Below are 22703 nucleotides of genomic sequence, written 5' to 3' on the forward strand. Positions count from 1 at the left end.
ACTTTGTTCAAGGGAAATAGCCTTTGTTAAACATGAAATTCACTGGGAATAGAATTTATATTTCAACCTGATTTACTATATATATATATGGTTTTTATTTCCAGGTGATTACATCAGACAATGCCATGCTGCTAAAGCAAAGACTTCAGGGAGACTATTGATAACTTCTTGGTAATGTTGGGTATCATCAACKACTGCTTTATATGTGAACTTTACAGCCACTTCCTGGGGCTGGAATGATGCACAGTGAAAGGGTCACTGGCAAAAGAAAAAAGCCTATATTACAGTGCTATCAATGTATGTGCTGTGATCACCAAGAATAAATGGGTTAGCCAATTTTAGTGGAAGCAGCAACACATCAAAGTAAGTGGCAGGACACTGAAACACAAAGTTTTCCATGGAGAAGCAAACATCTTCAGAGACCAAGGCTGACTTTGAGAAACATTCCTCTAAGGCACTTGACAGCAGTTTAAATAGCTTTAACTTAAACCACTGGCTGCCTCCTCTCTATAAAAAAAGGTGTGATTTTCAGCAGCAATGAAAATGACCATCACCAAGAGAGAGACGTTTAAAATCCATACAGAGATTCACTTTCCTAAGCTCTATTTCTTTTTCACATAACAAATACACAAGATATTCTGAACTGGAAGGGACCCACAAGGATTGTCCAGTCCAGCTCTCAAGAGAATGCCCATACAGAATAACCTTGGCATTATCAGTACTGTGCTCAAACCAACTGAACTAATCTTCTTTTCGATAATTTTTGCAAGATTGAAAGCTACACCAAATAGCATGTTGTTTTATTCAAAAGGACTCTTCTTCCAAAGACAGAATTGGTTTCTGTTTCTCAGCTCTCCATGTTAGTATTTTATTGCCATGAATTATTTGGGATTAATAATGAAGTGTGGATCACAGGGCCTAGTCCTTTGCAGGGGGTGTCTGCTCTACACTCTGTCATTTGTTTCCCAAGAGCATTGTTCTTCTCACTTCAGTAGAAAACATTCATTTCAGCTTCTAATTTATACGGAGTCAAGTGATCTACTGAATATTCCCCCCATTTTCTGGTAACTGCATCTATATTTGCTGTATAATTTTAGTCAAGTGCAGGACTCGCAGTTCTACTCAAGTTTATGTATGTTGTTCTAATGTCCTAGAAAATTCGGATATCAAGTGATACATCAAACACTTAGTTTTCCTCTTTCATTGCCATATCCTRCAATCTCACTCAGTTCTCACCTCATCTTTTCCCACAATAAATTTAATCCTTGACATAAATGACTGTTTTGCTTCAGTGTTTGGCCCTTATTTCCTACAACAGCAGTGCTGATGCCAGAGAAGATGCAATGCTCAGGTGCTTCCTCAGCTTATTTGAGGCATCAGTTCAGAGAGTTTTACTGTGTGACTCATGACTAAAGCTGTGTTGAAGGAAGGAAGGACAGAGGGAGGTCTGTCCAGCACAATCACAAAGAAAATCTGCAGAATCATCATCAAAACCATCCTGCAAACTTACATTTCTCACTGATCCCATCTGGCCTGATCCAAAGGCCATTGGATTTTGGATTTGGACCAATATGCAGACGCCTTTGTCCAAATCCCGCATAGAATAAAATSTTGGCTCTGTCTATTGGCAGAGGATTCAGCAATAGGAAGAAGTTCAGTCCAAACCCTTTCTCCGTGTGTGGCTGTTCCAAGAGTTCCTAATTCACAGGGGCTCAATCTTGACCCCACATCCTCCTGCCTCCACTGCAGGATCATCTGGCTTTCCATCAGCACAGCTCTGGTAACTCACGCAGTGCGTGCTGCAGCTGAAGCAAGATGTAAGCGAAGAGGATCTCCTCACTGCTTTGATAGTCAGTTATTATCTAATCGACGTGGCAGTTCTGGGAAGGTTGTAGGTGGTTCTGTAACCCGTCATGCCAAAATGTGAAGAGCAGATAATTTTTATTTCATTATGCTTTTGTTCTGCACAGTCTTCAATATTGTCAGAGTGTTGTTTGAACTTCAACCAATTAATGAAACATGAACTGCTTATTAGGTGACCCAAAAGGTCTCTCCCCTACGATCTGTGAATACCAAATCAAAATCAACGTGTTGCTGGTAAATGCATATGCATGAAATCTTTCAAGACATCATGGCTAAAATAGCTAATAATAAGCCTCACATCATTCTTGAGAAAGCAGAACAGGAAGGGAAAAGAAGCCAACAAAAATAAAACACGCTTCTGCAAAACAYTGCCTATGCAAGTTAGCATCAGCTACATGATCAATAGGTCACCATTATGTATGGTATTTACATCTGATCTGCATTACTGCACTGCTGGGCTGAAATGGCCAACAAGGCTCGTATCAGCTAGCACTTCCTTCATTAAAATCTGCCTTCACATAGAATTTACCTTGATTTATGAGTTTGCATTCAATGCTGTACATTTGAATGTAACACTGCCAAACTTTCTACAGTGTTCACCTGCTGGTTGTGAAGCAGAGATATTTTAAGATGAAAACAAACTAAAGATGGTTGCAGAAGGCTTATTATTGTCAAAGAATGGCAAATAATAGACCTGTGCATATGGCCAGCCTTCTGCTACCATCATGTCACTGTCTATTATCATCTTCTGTTACAGAAAAGTCGTCTGCACACCCTCTATTTCCTTAATCATGGACATATTAACTCTTTCACACAGACACACACAAACACACACACACACACACACACACAAACCTGTAATTATTCTTTTGGTTTCTTTACTTAAAAAATGTTGAGGATAGTTTTCTTGGTATCTTCTGCATAGAAACTTACTTGGTTTTAGAAACACTTTCTTTCACACTCACATATTTWAAATTCAGATAGGCCCATGTCCAAGCTCAGTCCAACCCTCCTTTTTGGRAGAGTGAATTTTAGCTTCTCCATCATTTGAATGTTAATTGTGTGGCATCACAATAAARCCACACATGGTCCTTGAAGGCATGAAAAACTTCCTCCTGACCCTTAGAAAAATCTGTCATTAATTCYTAAATATAAAACTGGTTAATAACAAGTCCCATAAGTAATTGTACAACACAGAGCACACAGAGCCTTTCCTCTTACTTCACTAATGCTATATACTTCAAGGGAACACTGAGGAGTGGCAAATTTGCAGTATGAAATAAGAAATTTTCAGCCAAGAGTTTAGGAAAGAAGAGGCAATAGAGAAGGTGAACAGAAGGACATACTCAACAGGAATGGAGAAAAGGAGGCTTCACTTGATAAATAGATTTTGTGCTTTCTGTAAATCTCTTTGCCTCTTCACCACTCTGAAGTGTATGACTTYGAGTTCATCTCAGCAAGTAGCCCCTTGCTCCTAAACATTTAGCTTTGGTCTGTCCAATGACTGCAGATTTATGCACTTGAACTCTTTCACTTCCTAACATTCTATAAATAAGCCCCATCTGGTCTATCTCTCCTTGTGTCCAAGTCCCTTCTCCCCCCAATGTAAGTCATACAGTCTCAGTTAGCTAATGCCTTCCTTTAAATAAAGCAGACTTTTCAAAACTTGATCTAATGCCTAAGCTCTTTATGTCCCTCGAAAGAGGACTCTAACAGCTGCTCACTGTTACTATACACTAGATCAAGTATTCAGAGATGGATCTATCAAAGAGGTCAACTCCCTCCTGACACTACATTAACTAATCTGCTGCTATTTTAAACTTTGCYTAGCTTTGTTATTACTTCTACTTCACTGCACCACTTGACATAGACATAGTGCATTTCATAACCCATTTACCCAATTGATCAAGATCATTCTGTGAACAACCTCATCCTTCTAAATTTTAACCATTCTGCYGATTTTAGCATCATCTGATAACACAATAGCACAGTATAAATCATGAAGAAAATGTTAACACAAATCCAACCCTCYAACTACCTGCTTTTGGCCACAAAAMTTAATTCATCTCTTTTCTTCTATTGTTTGCTATATAAGAAACAAGGGAATACTCWTGCTCATTTTTTTATTCCTGCAAGCCTTTCTAATCTAGGTCTTCCTATTGTCTTTGCCACAGCAACTCCCATAACTGAAAGGATTACTCTCATAGTTTGATGCTTCCAGGATCAAGTCCCTGTTCTTTACCTGTCTTAATAATTTATTACTGAACCTGTATATGCAGAGTAKGTAGAATAATACATCCCGTGAAACTTTGTTAAAAGTCTCTGAAAATCCCAATATGTCTGCTGCTTCCCTCCTATCTAGATCAATATTTATTTAATTTAAAAAAGGAATCCAATTTGCTTGACATGATTTACTTTCCACAAATCTATGCTGACTTGCATTATGATGCTGGACTCTTATTAAACTGTATGCAACTGTAGGCTTATGCTTGCTAGCAAATGTGCTTTYGAGCCTGCATTTATAAGGCACCAGGATCCTCTGAAGCTGCAATGCCCAACAAGGAATTTACACATCCTTATTGCCATACTAGTCAGTTATTTTCCAGCTTGAACTGTTTTCCTTTAAAACAGCAAAACAACATTGACCCTTCTCAAGYTCTTATTTCTGATGTGCATTCACACTGCAAATCATAGCCATGTATCAGGAGTCATCGTGTGCCCAGCATTGTACAATTCCAGCACAGAAACACAGTCCTCAACACCCAGGGAGTTTAGACTGGGGAACAGTCCCACCACTGATCTTATTGTTGGGTCTCAGTGAGAAGCTGGGCCAGACCAGCAGAGGCAGACAATCAAAATGTCAACAGCACATAGCTGTACAAAGGAACAAGCAGCTGCAGGGCTTCCTTCTGGCTTGCGTTCATGTCCCAAAAAATGCTTCACACTATTCAAGTGACCCTAGGCAGGCTGTTCCTCTTGTGGTGACGTGAAGCCCCTCCACCCATCCCACTGCTCACTGCTCTGATCTCACACTTCACCAGGAGACTGCTGCTGAAATACAACGCAGTGCTGCTGTCTCAGGGTATTGTCTGCAGCACCCTGGGTGTAYCTGATCAGATAACGGGCAGTGCTCACTTTAGCAAGCCGCCATGCCAACAGCACATGCCACTTCAGCACTCATCTCCTAAGGCTTCAGCTCCCTACCCTGCTGCTGTCACTGAATTCTGCACGGCTGCCTGGGGGAAGTTCTGTCCAGTACTGATAGAGAGGGCAGAACCCTCTCTGCTTTTTCATTCACTCCAATTTGGCAGTTACCAAAGAATTTCCAAAATCTCATCCTACCAAAGCACATTTTCCCAGCTATTTGTGCAATGAAGTTTCCATTTTTATTCTTCCTCCCCTCCATTTCCTCTTACCACGCACTAACAATGCACTGAACTGAGCTCTTACTGGTTTTTTMGAGGACAATTTGTATACATTCAATAGTCAGAATGGGCTGGAGTATCTTGGTATGTACTTGCCAGACTGGCATTCATYAGGACTGTGAAACAGAACAAAATCCCACTGCAGTAATGAGGCTTTTTAACCCCTTTGTGACAGCACAGCTAAATGCCCTTTCAACCCCATGTATAATGCCATCAGCTGGGCACAGAAACACAGACCTACCCAGTTCCAACCATGACATGAATACAGAATTTATTTAGGCAGTTTCAAGCTGTTTGTGGTATTTCTCCTCAAGTACCCTACCTTGAACTCCATAGGGGTGTACTTCTCATTCTTGGGGGTTGTGTTGCCCTTGTAATGGAGATGGTTGGGAGTGGTTGGGTGGATAACAGTGGACTCCTGGGACTGCCTCTGGCAGCGCTGGCAGTACACGTAAATCACAAACGTTAAGAGGCTGGAGCCGAAGAAACAAGAGACCCCAGTGGCAATCAGATGGATGAGACTAAAACCTGCAAGAGAAATGACAAGAGATGCTATTTTTAAAGAACGGCCCTTTTCCCTCCCCCAACAAGACCACAGGTGCAAATCAGAGCAGTGACATCTCGGGATCAACATTAATAAGCTGTTGAAGCCAGAGTCTTACGTTCTAACATAAACTGACATAATCTCCCTGCAAATCGGTCTCCTCGCTGCAGCTCTGCCTTGTGCAGTTTAACAGGTTCATGCATTGTTTTCTCAAAGCTCCCTCCCTGTCTCTCCTCTCTCCCCTCTATTGATATTGAAACTAAACATTATGTTAAGCTGACAGCTAAAGAAATGAGCCATACAAACAATGCACATTAATGGATTCCAAAGCATGTGCGTGTCATRGAAATAAGGGGATAAAAATGCTGTGTTTCTCTGAAGGGGAAGGGAGGGAAAGCCCTTTTTATCGGCTGCCCAAAATGCCTATGGGACTGTGTGTGGGGTGGGGGACATACACATTCTTCCCCCTTGTAATCCAAGTGTGCTCAGCATTCTTGCTTATTCACGGGGTGGCATTGCCTTGGCTGTGTCTGCACTATCTCTGAGGTGTATTTGTACTGCTAACAGTGAAACAGGGGTCCTCTCAAGAAYGGAAAAGGTAAGGTGGACAAAGGAAAAGGGGGGCACTGCTTGAAAAACACTTCTTTGTTGGCTTTCTCCACAAATTGCAGAGATAGGAAACTAGTTGCAGTCAGGGTAGCTACAGTGCAAACACTTAAAACAGAAAAGCTCTTGGACTGTAAAAGCCTCCTGCAGAGATCTGTCCACSTGGGATTGCAACAGAACCCTTCAAGGCCAGCACTGACCTCTGGAAGGAGCTATAGCTTGGCATCCCACACACTRGGAGGTACCTAACTCACAGCTCTGRCTGCTGGGAGGGGACAAAGTCAAACAGCACTCCTCATTCCTCCCTCACCTCACTGAGTCTCCCACCCCGCAGAAAAACCCACCACCACCAGATCTCCACTGACAGCAGAACAAACAGTAGTGACCTTTAGAGCCACCAAGTTATCAAAGCAACCAGAGACAACCTGGGAAGTCAAAATTTTATGACTCGGTTGTATTTTGCAGTGTGCAGGGGTGACTATACAGAAAAGAATCGGCTATTTGACCCCAAATGCTTCTGCCTTTCCTCTGCCTTTGCTCTGTCATCTTTCAAACAGCAATGACAGGGCCCTGGTGCCCGGGGGGACCCCTGACTTCTGCCCCAGGGCAGCTGTCTCAAGGGTCAGCCACATCGCCCCAGTGGCGACTGCAGCAGTAAATTTCCTGTAACACTTAAAAAGCCAATTCATCTGGACAGACTGCTGTGTGGACTTGAGTGTGTGCAGAGAAATGGGCCTGCTCAGAGAGTGGCTTTAAATGAGGCTCATTCTTAGTCTGATCACGGTGTGCAGTTTTTTGGTGCCATCTTACATTTTAAGTGATATGCTTTTCAAACAGCAGATTCTGCCCATTAGTCAATGGCTCTYACCTAATCTTCAGTTAAAAAATATCCTCCTGAGTTTAAAAAGAACAAAACCAATAGAGTTCTACAGCAAAGTAATGCACTTCAATCATAATTACAATAAGGAACATACAGAATTTATTAGACTGACAAGCTACATTTATTTTTTAAATCATACTATAAAATTCCATTGCAAGATTACAATTTTCTATTGTGTTTTGGACGATGGATCAAAACAACCCAGCAGAAGTATTATAATTTCCTCCTAAATGTCATAAGACTTTTCAAAAATACATTTCCTTTCTAAAATCCTCTGCCTGCTTTACATCACTCACGAGACCTAAACACAGAAAATGCAACTGCGTTCAGTAAAGCCACATGACAYGCTGCCACATTCTCCTCCTGCCCAGCTTTGCTTATATTGCAGTGAATGTTTCATTTCACTGCCACATTTGCAAGGCACTACATAAAGCTCTCTTATATTTCACTCTCACCTTTGAAACACCCATCTGATTTTTCAAATGAGTTTTGGCTGTATCTTAGGGGGAAAGAAACCAAATTATTTTGTTTGCAGCATGTGAGCCCCCAAGGGGGGAAGCTTTCTGGTTCATCACTTTGAAAATATAGATTTTCTGAGCTGCATCAACAGAATTTCTATTGATTGTGTTTTTTTGCCAAATATTGTAGAATACTACATTAATAATAATATTAGCTATGGCAAAATGTAGAAGGCAACAGCAAATACAGTGGTGGTGGGAAAAGAAGGAAATGTGGGTATGGTGCCTAAAAGCAGAGTGCAAGCTGTAGCAAGTAGTCCTGGAATTGAAGCAGAACCATTGTGCCCTCTGAGGGAGAAGGAGTGACGCAGGAAGCCAAATGTTACATTGCAGGAGCTGAAATCTTAATTCCATTGATTGCCCACAGTCACAAACTGAGAAGCCACATTTCCATGCCACAGGTGGCATGTCTGTTTTTGCCATGATCTCTACAGGGAGAAGAGATTTTGGCAGCCTGAAGATCATCTAGATTTCAGGAAAGCAGGGATGTGACGCTAGCAGGAATTGGCATGGCCATTAGTGTGAAACTAGCGTTTTAAAACATTAAAGGAACCTGCCATTTTCTTCAGTCTGCATTTTTATCATAAGGGCTCCCAGGGCAGTGGAAAAGTGACACTAATGACTGGATCTCTCCAAGTTACATGCAGAAGGAGACAGAGTTTCCGTGAGAGGTGAGAACTTGAATGAAAGGAAGTGCTTGGAGGACAAGTATAAACCTCTAATCTCATCCAATATCAGCAAAAGGATATGTCTAAGAGACCCCATTCACTGAAATCTTTATCGGTTATTTAAAAACACCTGCCTCCAAACAGCTGGAGGCTTACAGYGGTGGAATGGGGAATATCCCTTATTTCCTCGTGAACCATTTACCCTGGAGGTAGAGAGACACAAGCAATTGCTCTCTGGTAATTAACGACCCTCAGTGGCCAACCCGAACTTCCAAATRAATTAAAATCTTGGAACTGACAAGTGGACATGAGATACATTCCTCCAGCCTGACTCAGACAGCACGACTCCGGTGGAATTAAGGCTATCAGTGGGATATGAGCTGTATGGATTAATGGTTTGGTTGATACTGCACAGGGAGAAAAGAAGTCAGGTTAAGATTAAATAAGATATATAGTCAGGGGTACCCTACCTCCACAGTTTGTGCTCTCATCGATGCTGGAGGCTGGCAGGATCACTAAACAAAGGAAAGAAGATTGGAGAAAGTTGTCATTTTGCCATCACTTTACTTCTACAAGTAATTAAACCCTCTGTGCTCCAGACACGAGGAGGTGCTCTTATGTTCTGCAGCAAGCTGAGAGTCTYTCTAAACTGAATTATAAGCTCATGGTTTGAAACACGTGCAACAAAACCTCTGCAAAGATCTTACAATTCCAGTTCTGTTACCTGATCACTCTTTAGCGTCTTAAATTTAGGGAAAAGATAGCTGAGAAAACCATGAAAAAGACTACCATTGCCTAGAGATCTCAGATTTTTTTAGTCAGTGCATTGTAATAAAAAAAAGAACATGTGGAAAGGCATTATTCAGTCTAGACCCATACCAGGTATTTGCCTGAGAGATTCAATTTCCAGAAAACACAGGGTGGAATATGCTGATGACCATCTGTCCATCAACAGTGGTGCCCTGCTAGACCCTGGATTAATCTCCCGCTTTCATACCCCAATTTTCTCCATCTGCCTCACCTTAATTCTTCTCTTTTGGGATGYTTTTTTGATACCTGAAATCAAGGACCTTCTGTTGCCCGTATGCATACTGAGAACACAGATAATTTTTATAACCCAGCCTCAGACAAACCATACAAGGTTAAAAGCTTCAGTCAGGTGAAGCAATACTAGTTATTTGTTACAGATCAAGGTAATTGTGTTTAAAAGAAATACTGAGCTGCTTAAGAGAATGCCATTTACCCTGTGCCTGCCACAAGGGAACCTATTATGTTTGTCTGTTTGCTTGTTTTTCTAGAAGCATCCAARAGCAATTTATAACAGAGAAAATCTCAGCCTAGTTTGACAGTCCAGGCACGAGCTGCTCTCCTGAACAGGCCCACCCTCTCCCTCCTGGACGACACGGTACATACCAGGAATTTCATTATACAGGCAATCCTGGTACTGGGTGCTGTTTCCGACGCACTGGAAGGAGTCCGGGCTGTGCACCTCGCAGTAGCGGCTGCGGTACTGGATGCCCTCTTCATTGCACAGGCTCCACTCRGACCACTCTGACCAGCCACCTGCAGTCCAGGGTCAGCAAAACACACACACAGCGTCACAAGAAAGGGAAGGGATGCTTTATAGGTATCAGACTCCTCCCATGCTGAACGATGCCTAGATCCTGGCCTGGGCCTCTCTCACACATCAAATCCAGGGGTCCTTAGTGGATTTCATTTTCTCAGTGTAAATATAACACCCTACTTGCCAGGTTGTAGTTCTCTTAATATGGACTAAACCAACCCTTAGTGGAGCATTGCACAGCACAAAGTCATCTTAAAAGCTTCTATATCAGCTCTCTGGTTAAAGACATACAAGGAGCTGAATGGGGCAATGTTGCAACAGGACCTCCAAGTTTCAGTGTGGCCTTAAGGAATAGCTCAAACAGGCAGCTCAAATTAGAGCACTTACAGAGYTTTGCTGTGGTTCCTAAGGGCAAGAGTCAGCCTGCACTGCATCAGAAATACACAAAGGTAGCTCAAAACCAGCATAGATCTAAACCCTATCCTCTGAGTTGTACCGCATGCTGATCTGCTGTCTGTGAAACAAAAAGGATGGACTGTCCCTTCAGCTCCCTTGCTGCCTCATGGCCCCTTTTGTTTGTCATGTCAGCTTCCACATTAGGGAACCAAATTCCAGCTTTTTCAATTACTTGAAAGGGATCAATCATTAGCAAGATTTTGCTTGACTGGCACCAGAACGCCAGAGCAAGAGCCAATGAGGAGGCGAAGGGAAACAGGATGCATTGCAGTTAACACTGGGATGCCTCTTTTTTCCCTGGCTCAACAGACATCTGCTGAATGGCCAAGAAACTCCTAATTGTGGTGTTTCTGATTTGTTTTTTAAACATTTTGCAGCTGTGCCTTGCTCCCACCAGCACAGAAGCCAGCTGGAGCAGGGATGAGAAGCGGCTACCTTGGCAGGGGTGGGTGTTGCAGAGGGCCTCCTCGGTGTGCAGCCCRATGCAGATGTCCTCCCCGCTGGATGGAGCGGGGTTGGTGCAGGTCCGTGTGCGCTGGTAGTGCCCACCCCCACAGGTGGCTGAGCAGTGGGACCAGGGAGTCCAGCAGGACCACGAGCCTTTCACTGGAGACATTGAAAACAAGCAGACACAGGTACATGCCATTTGTTACTCCTGTCACTGTGGCAAAGCTGGAGAGCCCCAGTGYCTCATCTTGCACGTCCACCCTGCCCACACTAGCTAGCAGATTCCTGCACCCCAGGACATTTGGGCCTGRCAACAAGAACTTCACATCAAGAGAGGGTACAAATTCACTGCACTCTGTGGATGCAGAATAAAACCTATGTAGAAAAAGACTCTGCATCATGAAGTGCCAAAAATAGAAACTACTGTTTGTTGTAGTCATTAATATTCACTGAATTATTCTACTCCATTCTATTCCTTTCCTTTATATAAAGCAGCATTGCTATTATTATTATTAATATTAATATTATTATTACTACTACTACTACTACTACTACTGCTACTACTACTACTACTGCTACTATATTGTCTCCTGAAACTTCAACAGCAAATCTACTTGAGAAAAATGTGCTGTACCACCTAAGAGGAGCTTTTATGGTACCTTTCTGTGGGGGGCTCAAGTTCCCTAGTTCCAGCCTTYAAGAAACAGAAACTCAGAGGCTTTATTTGTTGACCCTGCTAATTGCAGGGGCATTARAATAGGTRACCTTGAAAGGTCCCTTCCAACCCAAATCAMTCCTTGATGTAAGCATAACCTCATAAGAGGTTGACAATAAAACTAGGGAGACTTAAGATCCCTGATTCCTCCACCCCCCAGCCACTATCCTGACTGCTTTGCAGGACCCCATGCCATTAATTCAGAAGATAATAACCTGATGACTTAGAGCAAAATAAACCCAGGATTTGTRTATACACATTGAGTGAGGCATGGAAGGAGGGAGACACAGAGAAATAGTAATCATGCACTCAGAACAGATTGTAAAACATCAGTGTCCAAGGGGAGAAAACAGCACAGAAAAAGGGCACAGACATTAGTGAAAAGCCACTGAGAGCTTCCAAAATAGTACTAATAGCTGCCTTTATAGTGCTAGAGTTATTTCCTTTTTATAGGCCATAGAGTGCAATATTTGACACTCCTGCTACGCTCTCGCTGCACAGTCTGATCATATCTGCATTTGAATTTTATCTTTGTATTGAATTTTAGAATCATAATAGTACTACTATAATAGAGCATTTTCAAATGTAGGCCACAAACTATATTGCCAGAGGTAGATAATTGCTGGAACTGCAAAGAGGCAAGGTAATTTGTGTTAAGATCACTTAAATTTAGTTTAGACACTTATTACAGAACAAGAAGGATAAGTGAGACAGAATACAGTAGTCAATGGTCTATTACTACTATTCTGGACCGGGAGTGCAACATAAACATGAGGACAAACTCGAAAACCAGGAAACCAGGCAAGAATACTCCCTGCTGGCTGTGCAGGAAATGGTAACTGATGCCAAGAGTAGATGCCCATCGCAAGAACAATACGTAAGCAGGAGAGGGGGAAGAAACAAGTGTTCACAAGAAGAACCRCCACATCAAGCATCTCTATACAGTATTAAGCCACATTTATTAAGCCTGTCCCCTCATCAGGGAGCAAATGCGCCATGATGCCCTCCACTGGATGGAGCATCAAACCTTCCTGAGGCAAAGGATTGCTACAAGCCACCGTTCTRCTTCCTCTAGGGGATGTGACTGTGTTACCCCCTGAGCCGAGGTGAAACCTAAGTCAGCACTAATGATCACACAAGTACGTCATTACAACAACTCTAAAAAAATTTTTTTTTAAAATTCCCCCAAATTAAAAAAAACCAGCAGCTTAGAAATACTGTTTAGGGTTTTTTTTTTTGTTGTTGCTGTTGTTGCTCTACCATTAAGATCTGGGAAAAACACCTCTGAATTTTATGCAGKAAGATGATCATGGTTACCTGGGCAGGGGTGAGGATTGCAGTCTTGGTACTCCATCGCTGACCCCACACAGGGCAAGCCACCATTTTTAGGTTCAGGGTTTGTGCATGTTCTCTTCCTGATCCTAAAGCCCAGCTCACAGTCCCTGGAACAGGAAGACCAGGCCCCCCAAAAGGACCAGCCCCCATTGATAATCCGTGCAGAGGTCTTACCAGTCTTGAGGAGGTCATCAACAAGAGCTTCAAGGAAAACAAACAAGACACCATGAGRTCACAAATTCATCAGTTGCTGGGCTTTTAGAAAGGGGTTCAGCTCATTAATAAAAATAGGATCTATGCGCCCTGCAGAATAGTTTCTGTTGAAAGCCCTTAGCAAGAAGTTTTAACCCCAGTTAGAGCTAAACTAGACAGAAAAAGAAATTTGTATCCTACAAACTGAGTCTACTGATAACCTTGATAAATGACCTTTCTGGGCAGCAAATTGTGGCAGTCTAGGCTGTGCCCTCAAGATGCTGCTTTGCATGACAGCAGTACTGCAGCTAACAACCTGAGAGTGCACAAGGGGAGCTCTGGGGAGAAGAAAAAGACACACTGTCCTGTAGAAAAGCTCTTCTCTTCTTTACACCCTCATTGCTCGCCTGTTCTCTTTGGGGCAGCCAGGCAGTAGCAAGAACAAACCAAAACAGTGCCATAATCAGAACTGATGGCTGTGTATCTCTGTGTCACAGGGCTCTCCCCATCCCTGCCCTCTGCACTGACACCAGGCACACATGTCCACGCTACAGCAAACACACTGCTGCTGTTCTGAGAGGATCCCTCTTCCACCACCCCACCCAGGCCCCCTCAGAGCTGKCAGGACGTACAGTCAGTGTCACACACTGCCGAGCCATCGTTGGGGCAGAAGCGGCTCTCGGTTTTCTTCCTCCCGAACTGCAGCTCGTGGGGGTCTGGCAGCTGGGCCCGGCACGTGTAGCGGAAGCGCTGCTCCTGGCGGGCACCGTTCTGGGTGATGTTGACAGGCATCCAGGGGGTCCAGGGTGTGTTCCTGCGCACCTCCGGGCAGCTCTCCGGGTTACAGGTCTTATACTCCTGCCAAGAAACAAAACCACTCCCTCCTTAGTTATTAAACAACAGCAGACTAACTGGCAGAGGTTTATTTACACTTCAGAAAATAAAGGGGTACTCTCTGGATCTAAAACAATCCCCATCCACCTTATCTGACCTCAGAGGCACAAACCAGTGCTGGGCACGATACAAAAGGTGGTGATTATGGAGGCAGTGGTGGTGCATAGCTTCGAGTGAACCTCAAGGGTAAACTGCACTTGCTATTTTTGTGTCTCCCTCAGGTTTGTGTTTCTTTGCTGACTCCAAGTCCTGTGGGGCTTCAACAACTTGGTTCATTATGGGAAGGAGAATTATTCAGGCAATAGATAATAATAACAGCAAACAAGTTTTCTGGTCTGACCCTGAGATGCTATTCTCAGGTCAGCCTAGAGGAGCCCCAAGAGGACAAAATGTCAGTAAGGTTTATTCCTTGAAAAGTTTATTATTTTATTTTTAATATTGGTTTAGAGTAGATCTTTTTACAGCTATTTTTGTTTAGCTGACTTTTCAAACTCTCTAGTGAAGGTTATGARCCATTTGCCATCCTTGGTCTAGAGCATCCGCTGAGCACTGACAACAAGACAGAAGACAGAAAGCTGGATGGGAATAGGGGGATTTGGGGGGTTTTACAATTCTTGTCACTAGTGGGAGGAATTCCAGTGACAAACATTTGCRTTCTTGATTTAAAATAACTAAATGAACAACTCTCTTCTGGCAGAGGGGAAGAAATTTAATGCATCAGGACTTCATGATTCTAGTGCAAATGCCAAACAGCTTGTGAAGAAATGGGAGGTTCCAGATCAAGTCTGCTTACACTGAAAGAAAACCCCACAAAACCAATTAAAAKGGCTGCATGAAACAGCTGCTAGAACAAGAAAAGGAAAGTCAAGAGAGCAGATGGGTGTTGGACCTGTTGTTTACTCAAATATGACARTGCAGCTCATTTCTGATGCATGTGTGGCCTCCATGACTCAAYAGGATCATCCTTGGGAGTGGGACAGAAGAAAAAAAAACATGTATTGAGCTTTCAGGTAAAGGACTTGATACCAGCCTACAGAGGCCTAAGGAAGTACTYTGTACACAAGTCTGTCCCTAAATCTGCCACCCTTCTGCTTCCAAGGCCATTTCAGCATCCTCTCCAGCTAAACTGAGAGCAGYGTTTTCTTCTTGCTTGAGAAATAAAACCACAATGGAGAGAGGAGCAAAATATCCCATTCYCGTCAATATTACTGTCAATAGGTGCCCCTCATGCAATGTCAATAAAGAATACATACCACAGCACAGCCCGGACAYGTGTTTCCATTTTCACAGGACCTCTGCCTTGAATGAATCCCTCCACCACAATTCACGCTACATTTATTCCAAGGTCCCCATGAAGACCAAAAAATCGGTAATGGACATGGACTGTTCTCATTACAGAACCTGAAARAAGAAAGTGCATTGTTCAAAAAATCTCCATGTCAGCACAGCCRAGGGACAAAACRGTGTGGGATGCAAGACTGCACACTGCATTTGGGTGCAACTGATGCATGCACAGAGAGCCATCAGAGGCTGACACAACATCATMTTAGCAATATTTCTGTCCATGGAGAGAAATGTAGCCTTGTACMAAATGGGAGTGGTTAATCAGGCTGAGCTCAGTGAGACAGTTGGAGTAAATGGTTGAGATCATGTTTTCTGAAGTGCTCTGTGTCGAAACTTTCCACAAACACGGAGTCCACGAAAGAGCTCATAAACTGAAGCCCAAGTGCCACAAAGAAAGAGTGGATGGTAAATATTATAAATGGGATGACTAGTGGGAGGACAAGTCAACAGTGATCTGTCACTAATGGCAGGTGCTAAACAYCTGACAATCTTCTCTTCACACAATCTGGCTCTTATTGCTGCCTGGACCCTAAAAACTAGAGTTTGCAACTGCATGCTATATGCATCTAAAAGCAGGCTCTAAGTGAATGCTATTTCATGTTCCCATGTCAAAAGTAACTGTAATTTTGTTCAGCTTTTCAATCAATGTTGTTCTGAAATTTAATCACACAGAGGTGATTATTGACTCAGAGGTAGTCTTTAAACCCAAAAAGGACCATTGTGAATGGACACAAATCTAACCAAACATTAAAATGTCTTGAAACATGGAAGTTAAATGAATTGCYCTTTTTATTCTGAGAAATGCAGAGACATATGTCTTAGAGACCACTCAAGGGAGAAGCAACAGCCTATTGCCAAGCAGAGGTGGCCTTTAATGAAATGTCAGGTCTGGAAAGAAGTTGGGATGCCTTGAAGCTTGTGTTTCATGAGGGGCCAAGCTTGAAGAAGCATTATAGTGCAGATGGCTCTGTAGGTTCAGAAAGTATTAGGTTTTWGTAATTTTGTGTGAGATTTTCTTAGTTTAGAGGGGAAAAATCATTTTTTTCTGATGCCGTGCCCTGCAAAAACTCAAGCCTGAATCTGTGAGTTAAGCTGTATTTTGCCTTGAACTGCTTTTGGAGCATCAGCACAAGTAACAGAGAATTGGGAATGGTGCAACTGGCAGTGAAAGCTGCACATCCTCAGCTGCCACTCCAGGGCTGGATCAGAACAGAGTAACTGTCTATAAATTCTACAGTGCCAACAGCAACAACAGCCACAGCTTCTCCRTTGGGGAGGAAGTCAGTCCTCTGTGTGGGACAGGGATACCTGTGAAGGTCTGAAGGGTCCTGCTTGGGAGTGAGGGCAGCCCTGAAGTGTGTGATGTTCACAGGCTCACTGAGTGTCCATGCATGCAAAAAGCCACATTCCCCCCAGACTCTGGAACTGCTTCTGCTTTTCACATTGAGCCCAAGAGTCTCACTCTGCATTCCCAGCCCCCACTTCCAGCTGTCAACGTTACAGCCACAGCAATGAACWCACACCATCATGGACAGCTCGTACCTTTCCTCCCTGCTCTGTCCAACGCAGACCCTGCCCCCGTAGCGTGGAGCGGGATTGCTGCAGGATCGCTGGCGCACCTGGAAGCCGATCCCGCAGGAGGTGCTGCATGGGGCCCAGGAAGACCACGGTGTCCAAGCGCCGTTTCTTACAAAGAGGGTGAGARACAACAGAGTATGGGGGAAGTGTTGGACTCATGGGAGAGAATATTATTTATTTCAGCCAGACTTTTATCAGGGCAGATTTTTAAAAGGGAGTTTCAAAAGCGCTTAGCAGAGGCCTAACTTTCCTCCATTTGAAGTCTCTAAGGATTGGAAAGGAAGAGAATGAAGCCAATGCTGAATGATTTTGAAAACATCTCCTCAGATTTGCTGGKCAATAATGTGGTTAGTGTAACTTTCATTAACTACTTCCCCACCATCTTCCCCATGTCTCATAACCCTGCTCTTCTGACCCAATGGCTGATCCCAAAGTTGTRTGTCCTGAATATTTCTGCACAAAGTGTTCAGGTTTTGAGGATCATGAATGCCAGTTGTGCCAAAGGATGTAAAACACCTACCTTCTGCTAATTCAGTAGGTACTGATGCTTTAAATCTCTTACAGCAACACCACTGCCAGCTCCCATGTTTTTATCACAAACCTCATAATATTCTGTGTTTTCCTAAAGCCTTCAGCATTGAATCCTATTAAGTGAAAATCTCAAATTTCATTAAAAATAACAATAATTGCTTCTAGCTTTCATGGCTGCCTGCAGACGTCACTGTAGTGTGACCTTAAATCTGTAGAAACCAGAGGCAATTAAGAGCTCAGAGGCAGGATCGAGTTTCATGGTTTAATGAGTGATCACATCTCTGCTGAACAGTGGTAACACAGCCTGAAGCCAGTGTGATGCACAACCCCCCAGTTCACACCTCAGCGCTGGAGATGTTGGCAAAGCTCCTGCGAGAGGCTGAGCACGTGCAGGCRGCTCCTGCCACGCTGCTGCCGTGAGGTGCCTCAAACGTGGGCTTACAGAGAAGCCAACATTTTCAACTTTGAAATCTTGCATCTATTAAAGATCACCTTCCTCTCATTTGGCAGCACTGGACCTTGAAGCAGSAGAGGAGGAACCATATCTCATCTCTTCTGTGCTGCAGGTTTCATTTCATATGGAGCCAGTGGCAATGCTCTGTCTTATAAAATTGCCTAATCTTGACACATCAGTTTCTTAAGCCAAAAAATACCTTTTTCTGGGTTGTGTTTTTTTTTATAAGGAAAAAGCATTCTAAAAAGTCTAGTCAAAAAACAACTCAGGTACTCTCTGACTCTTGAAAGCTAAGCTTGAAAACAGATGTTAATTTTCAAAGCATTTACTGAACTAATAACACTGCTGGCAAGAAATATTTTCTGGCATAGTACCAATCAGGGCAGAAGATGAAAGTTAAAACCCACATTGCCCTTCACACTTTTTGTATTTTTTATCAACTCTTGCCTGTTCTTGGCAGCTTTATTTCAGAACCCTGTTAGATCTTTCCCCCCTCCTCTTCTTGTTCTCCCATCCCTCTCCTTCCCCTCCCTCTCCAGCCCCAAACAAGGTYAAAGAACAAGAAATTCACTCATATAAACATCCTACTATTCCATATTATTCTACTATGTTTTAAACCACCTACTACCACCCTGCTCTTTAATTCAAAAGAAAGATTACAATATAAAATCATGAAAAGAAAAAAATCAAATGGAAGGTTGCTGTTACTGCAGCAAAAAGGGCAAGTAATCTCTCCTAAAGAAATCCTCAAAAACCCAACAGTTCTCAACATCTATTTGTGTTTCAGGACTTTTAACAGAAATAAAGCCACCTTCACTTTCAGATCTCCAGCTTTCTAATAGAAATCATCTTTAAACATCCTACTCCCTCTTTGCAGAAAGAAATCTCAATGCCATATGAAGTCAATTAAAGGAAATTTGAGGGCTGAARCGGATGTAGGATGACCAGATGTCCCTATTTTTCAAACCATGCTGTTTTTGTGTGTCTTAAGATTGAATAATCTGTTTTTCATCCCTGTCTTAGAAGCTGTTCCTGCCTCTTTTGCCATCAGAGGAGTGCTGAGAAACCCATCCCCCTGGCATGTTTTCCATTTGCCACTGACAGGAAATGCCTGCCTGGGGAAGGCATTGCTCAGCCCATGGTGGCAGCACAGGGGCAGGAGGAATGACTGCACACCTTTTGGGCAGCACAACCCATAACTGGAAGGAAAGATGCCAGTTAAAACATGAGTATTGCTAAATTTTTGGTGCCAAGAGCAGCACTGATCGCCAGGGATGAGTCAAGAGGCAGCTGTCCTTAATGGAATGAATGTTTATGGAGAAGATAAAGTAGATAAAAACTGACCCAATATGAACCAAAATCCTGGCATCCTGGCTGCCCCCACCCTGGTTAAATAGCGCTTACACTGTTGCATCGTCTTCCCTTGAGTCATGACATGATGTAGTCTGAGGGTGATGGGATACAGGGACACAAACACCATGGCTATGTTTGGGCACCCACAGGAGGACATTTAGCTCCCACTCTGCCAAAGGCAGAGTTTTAGGCTCCTGTGGGCAGGCAGCCCTTTGTCAAAGTGGAGCCGCCTGTGCTGCTCCAGCGCCGTCCCGGCAGTGCATCCCGAGCCCGTCACTGCCAGAGGATGAGGCACTGCTCTCACCTGCYCTGCAGACAGACTGTGCTGCACACAGGTCACAGACTGGCACAACAAGGCCAACAAACCTTGCTTGGAGCTAGGCTCAGCCTGTCCTAACAAGAGCTGCTCTGAAGGAGCTCTGCTTGCTTTTGGCAATGTGGCCTTGGAACCCAAASTCTGAAAAATTATGAGTTTATTGATTTTTTTAGTCTGCTGTTCAGCTGGCTGACATCTACCTCTGCCTTACTCATCTCCTTCTGATGGGCCACTTCTCCCTGTAGAGCTGAGGGAAACAAGGCACAGGGCAGTGTACCGTACTTTGGGGTTCTCATCTTTCAAGAGCCTTGGCTGAGGGCCCTTTGCTCTGAGCCCTTGGGTTTCTTTATTTTACTGACTTCAAGCTGCACCTCACACACCTCACTTTGGCTGGGACACAATGACATGGTCAYAAGAAAGAAGCTAAGATGTGGACAGACACAATCCTTGTTCCCTTAAGAAACACAAAGACGCTGAGGTACCTTGAACAATTTGCGACCTCAATCCTGGCCCCTTCACAGCTGCGACCTCCACAGCGAGGACGAGGGCTGTCACAGGAACGTGACCTACACATGCAGGAGCCTGTGCTGTCCCCATCCGAATGCTCACACAGTTGCCATGGGGACCAAGGTCCCAATCTTCCATTTGTCGTCAGGTTTTTCACCTAATTTTAAGAGGAAAAAAAAAAAAAAACTCATTAGTAGCAAGTTTACATTTCTGGAGACAGGCCCACAATAGAAATGCCAAACAAAGCTGCCGGGGGGGATTAGGATGCAGCRTAGATGGGAGCTGTCTGTGCTTGCGAGCAGGATTCAAAACAGAGGGCTGTTTTCAGACAATGCCACATCAATATTTACCCTCCAAATTCCACACCGCATACCTAACATGTGCACACAGGCACTGAGCAGACCCAGCCAGCACCACACSAGGAGCAAACATCCATCTGCCACACCACACAGCCACCAACTCCCTGTCCCACGCTTCAGCTTCAGCGTTTCAAAGCAACACCACAGCCAGCACTGACTGACCCCACTCTATCATGTTGCAGCCTCTGCAARGCTTCCTGCAGAGTATTTTCCAAGTTTATGTTCGTATAACCACAGTGACCAGCTGAGGCTGGGGTATCAWTGACTTTGGTCCTGTCCAAACATGCACGAAAAACTGAGTCCCTTTCTAAACAGAACCATAGCTAAATGGCCATGTAGATGAAGAAAAAAAAGTGAAGGATGGTGACTAGCATTAATGCATTAATGCTGAGAATCACATAGTCATCTAAAGAGCAAGAATTAATCTCAAGACGATTTATAGACCAGACCATGCTGTTATCTGTTCCCTCTGCCCTTTGCTTCATGCCTGCACAGCCCTGAACAGGTTGARACTTGACAGCTTCCTGCAGGCTGTGATGAAGGAAAAACACASTAAACCTGGCAGACCAAGAGCATGAGAAACAGAACTATTTCAGGGCTGGTGATGACCCTCCAGGAGCAGGTGCCAGAGTTTGCCCCCCTGTGCCCTGTTTTAGCCAGTGCTGCTAGGGGAGCCCTAAGCCAAGGGCTGGGGGACCAGGCTGCCGGGGCCCTTGCCCCCAAAGATGGCTGGGGAGGATATGTGCTACYTGCTTCTCCTGGGGTCACTCCTGGCCACCACTGCCTTCTTGTGCTCACTCCACCACTACAGCAAAATCCGGCAGCCCAGGAGGGCTTGAAAGCTGCCCTGAACACCCCTGCCCTGGCATCCCCTCTGCAACTCACTTGAGAAACACGAGGCAGAAAGGGACTGGTGCTGACCCTGTCTGGATACAGCCATTCCCTCATTACAGCACAGCACCATGATGCCCCCGGTGGCTTGCTCCATCCTCGCCACCCCATGTCCCATCCCAAAGTGCCAAGCCTTGCAGGCAGATGGCACAGATGGTGGCTTCCTGCAAGTGGCTCATGCCCGTGGGGTCACCCATGTGGCAGTGGGATGCTCAGCAGCTTTGGTAAAACCGCTGGCAAAGGCAACACTGGATTTGGTCTCAGGGTCACATGCAATGAAGGAAGGAAGAGTCTGGGCCCCTGCAAACAGACCTGGCCCCAAAACTGAGCCAGCTACCCTGACAAACCCCACTGTGCCGTGCTTCAYGGAGCTCTGCTGCCAGCAGGATCAGTCCCCTGGGCAGCCCCAGAGGGAGAATGATTGTCCCTGCCTTACAGACAAGTAAACTGAGGCACGGAGGGGCTGTGAGCCTTCCCAGGAGCCATGCAGGGAGCCAACCACAACCATGGGAAGAGTGCTTTCCAGCACTCATCCTCTGAAACACACTGCTCAGTGCTCATTCTCCAACTTTGGCACTATGTTAAACACTCAGAATGTATCTCTGGTGGGTTATCATCTTCCCCTCTCACMCATCTACAGCAGCACCAAAAATATGCAGCAGTGGCATGGCAGCAATTTAGATCTGATACTGCACTTGTCAGGCTGCAGCCGGGGTTTTCAGGCATCTGCTGTAAGCCTTTGTTTGCAGTGGATTATCATGTAGTTGCAAAAATTTGCTCTGGGCTGCAGGTTACCAGGCAAGATGCCCACAGAAGAGGTCACTGAGCTTTGTTGTTGTTGTTGAAATTGCTGTTTTAAACGTTKTTTAAAAAATCAATACAGTTGGGTTTCTAAAAGTTGGAGGAGGGGAGTCAAAAGAAGTACTTTGAGGTATTTAATGCTAGATTTTTATCTCCTTCTTCCTCCTGCCTTACAAAAGTCATAATCCAAGTATTGGATCATTTCTATTCATTTTTGAGCCAGAAAGCCTCGCTGATTCCAGCAGGGAGTTCTGTTCAGAAATCAATGGTATGATATGGCCCGTGGCATCAATGAAAAAAAAAAAGCTGACAAATAATTATTGGCTCATAAGTGATACTGGAAAACAACCCAAAAATTAAACAAATAAGCAACCATAACCAAAATGCTGAGATTTATAAACATGTCACATTGTGAGTATGGGAAGTTTTTATACTTAAGAAATTACATATGGATTATTATTC

At 44.0% G+C, this 22703-nt stretch overlaps 1 protein-coding gene across 4 annotated transcripts in view; it reads right to left on the reverse strand.

The window, feature by feature from the left end:
* Positions 1-22703, reverse strand: part of SEMA5B (semaphorin 5B) — a 262758-nt gene that overhangs the window by 11706 nt on the left and 228349 nt on the right. For all 4 annotated transcript variants that reach the window (XM_057368566.1, XM_057368567.1, XM_057368565.1 and 1 more), the window contains 9 exons: positions 20166-20347; positions 16994-17137; positions 15361-15508; positions 13846-14071; positions 13004-13222; positions 10960-11130; positions 9918-10067; positions 8975-9019; positions 5611-5816 (listed from right to left, as the gene is read on the reverse strand). In XM_057368566.1, coding sequence (XP_057224549.1) covers positions 5611-5816; positions 8975-9019; positions 9918-10067; positions 10960-11130; positions 13004-13222; positions 13846-14071; positions 15361-15508; positions 16994-17137; positions 20166-20347 — 1491 coding nt within the window. The remainder of the gene's footprint in view (positions 1-5610; positions 5817-8974; positions 9020-9917; positions 10068-10959; positions 11131-13003; positions 13223-13845; positions 14072-15360; positions 15509-16993; positions 17138-20165; positions 20348-22703) is intronic.

This window comes from Malurus melanocephalus, unplaced genomic scaffold (assembly GCF_030028575.1).
Source record: "Malurus melanocephalus ecotype Western Australia unplaced genomic scaffold, MMel_1.1 scaffold_94, whole genome shotgun sequence".
Lineage (NCBI taxonomy): Eukaryota > Metazoa > Chordata > Aves > Passeriformes > Maluridae > Malurus > Malurus melanocephalus.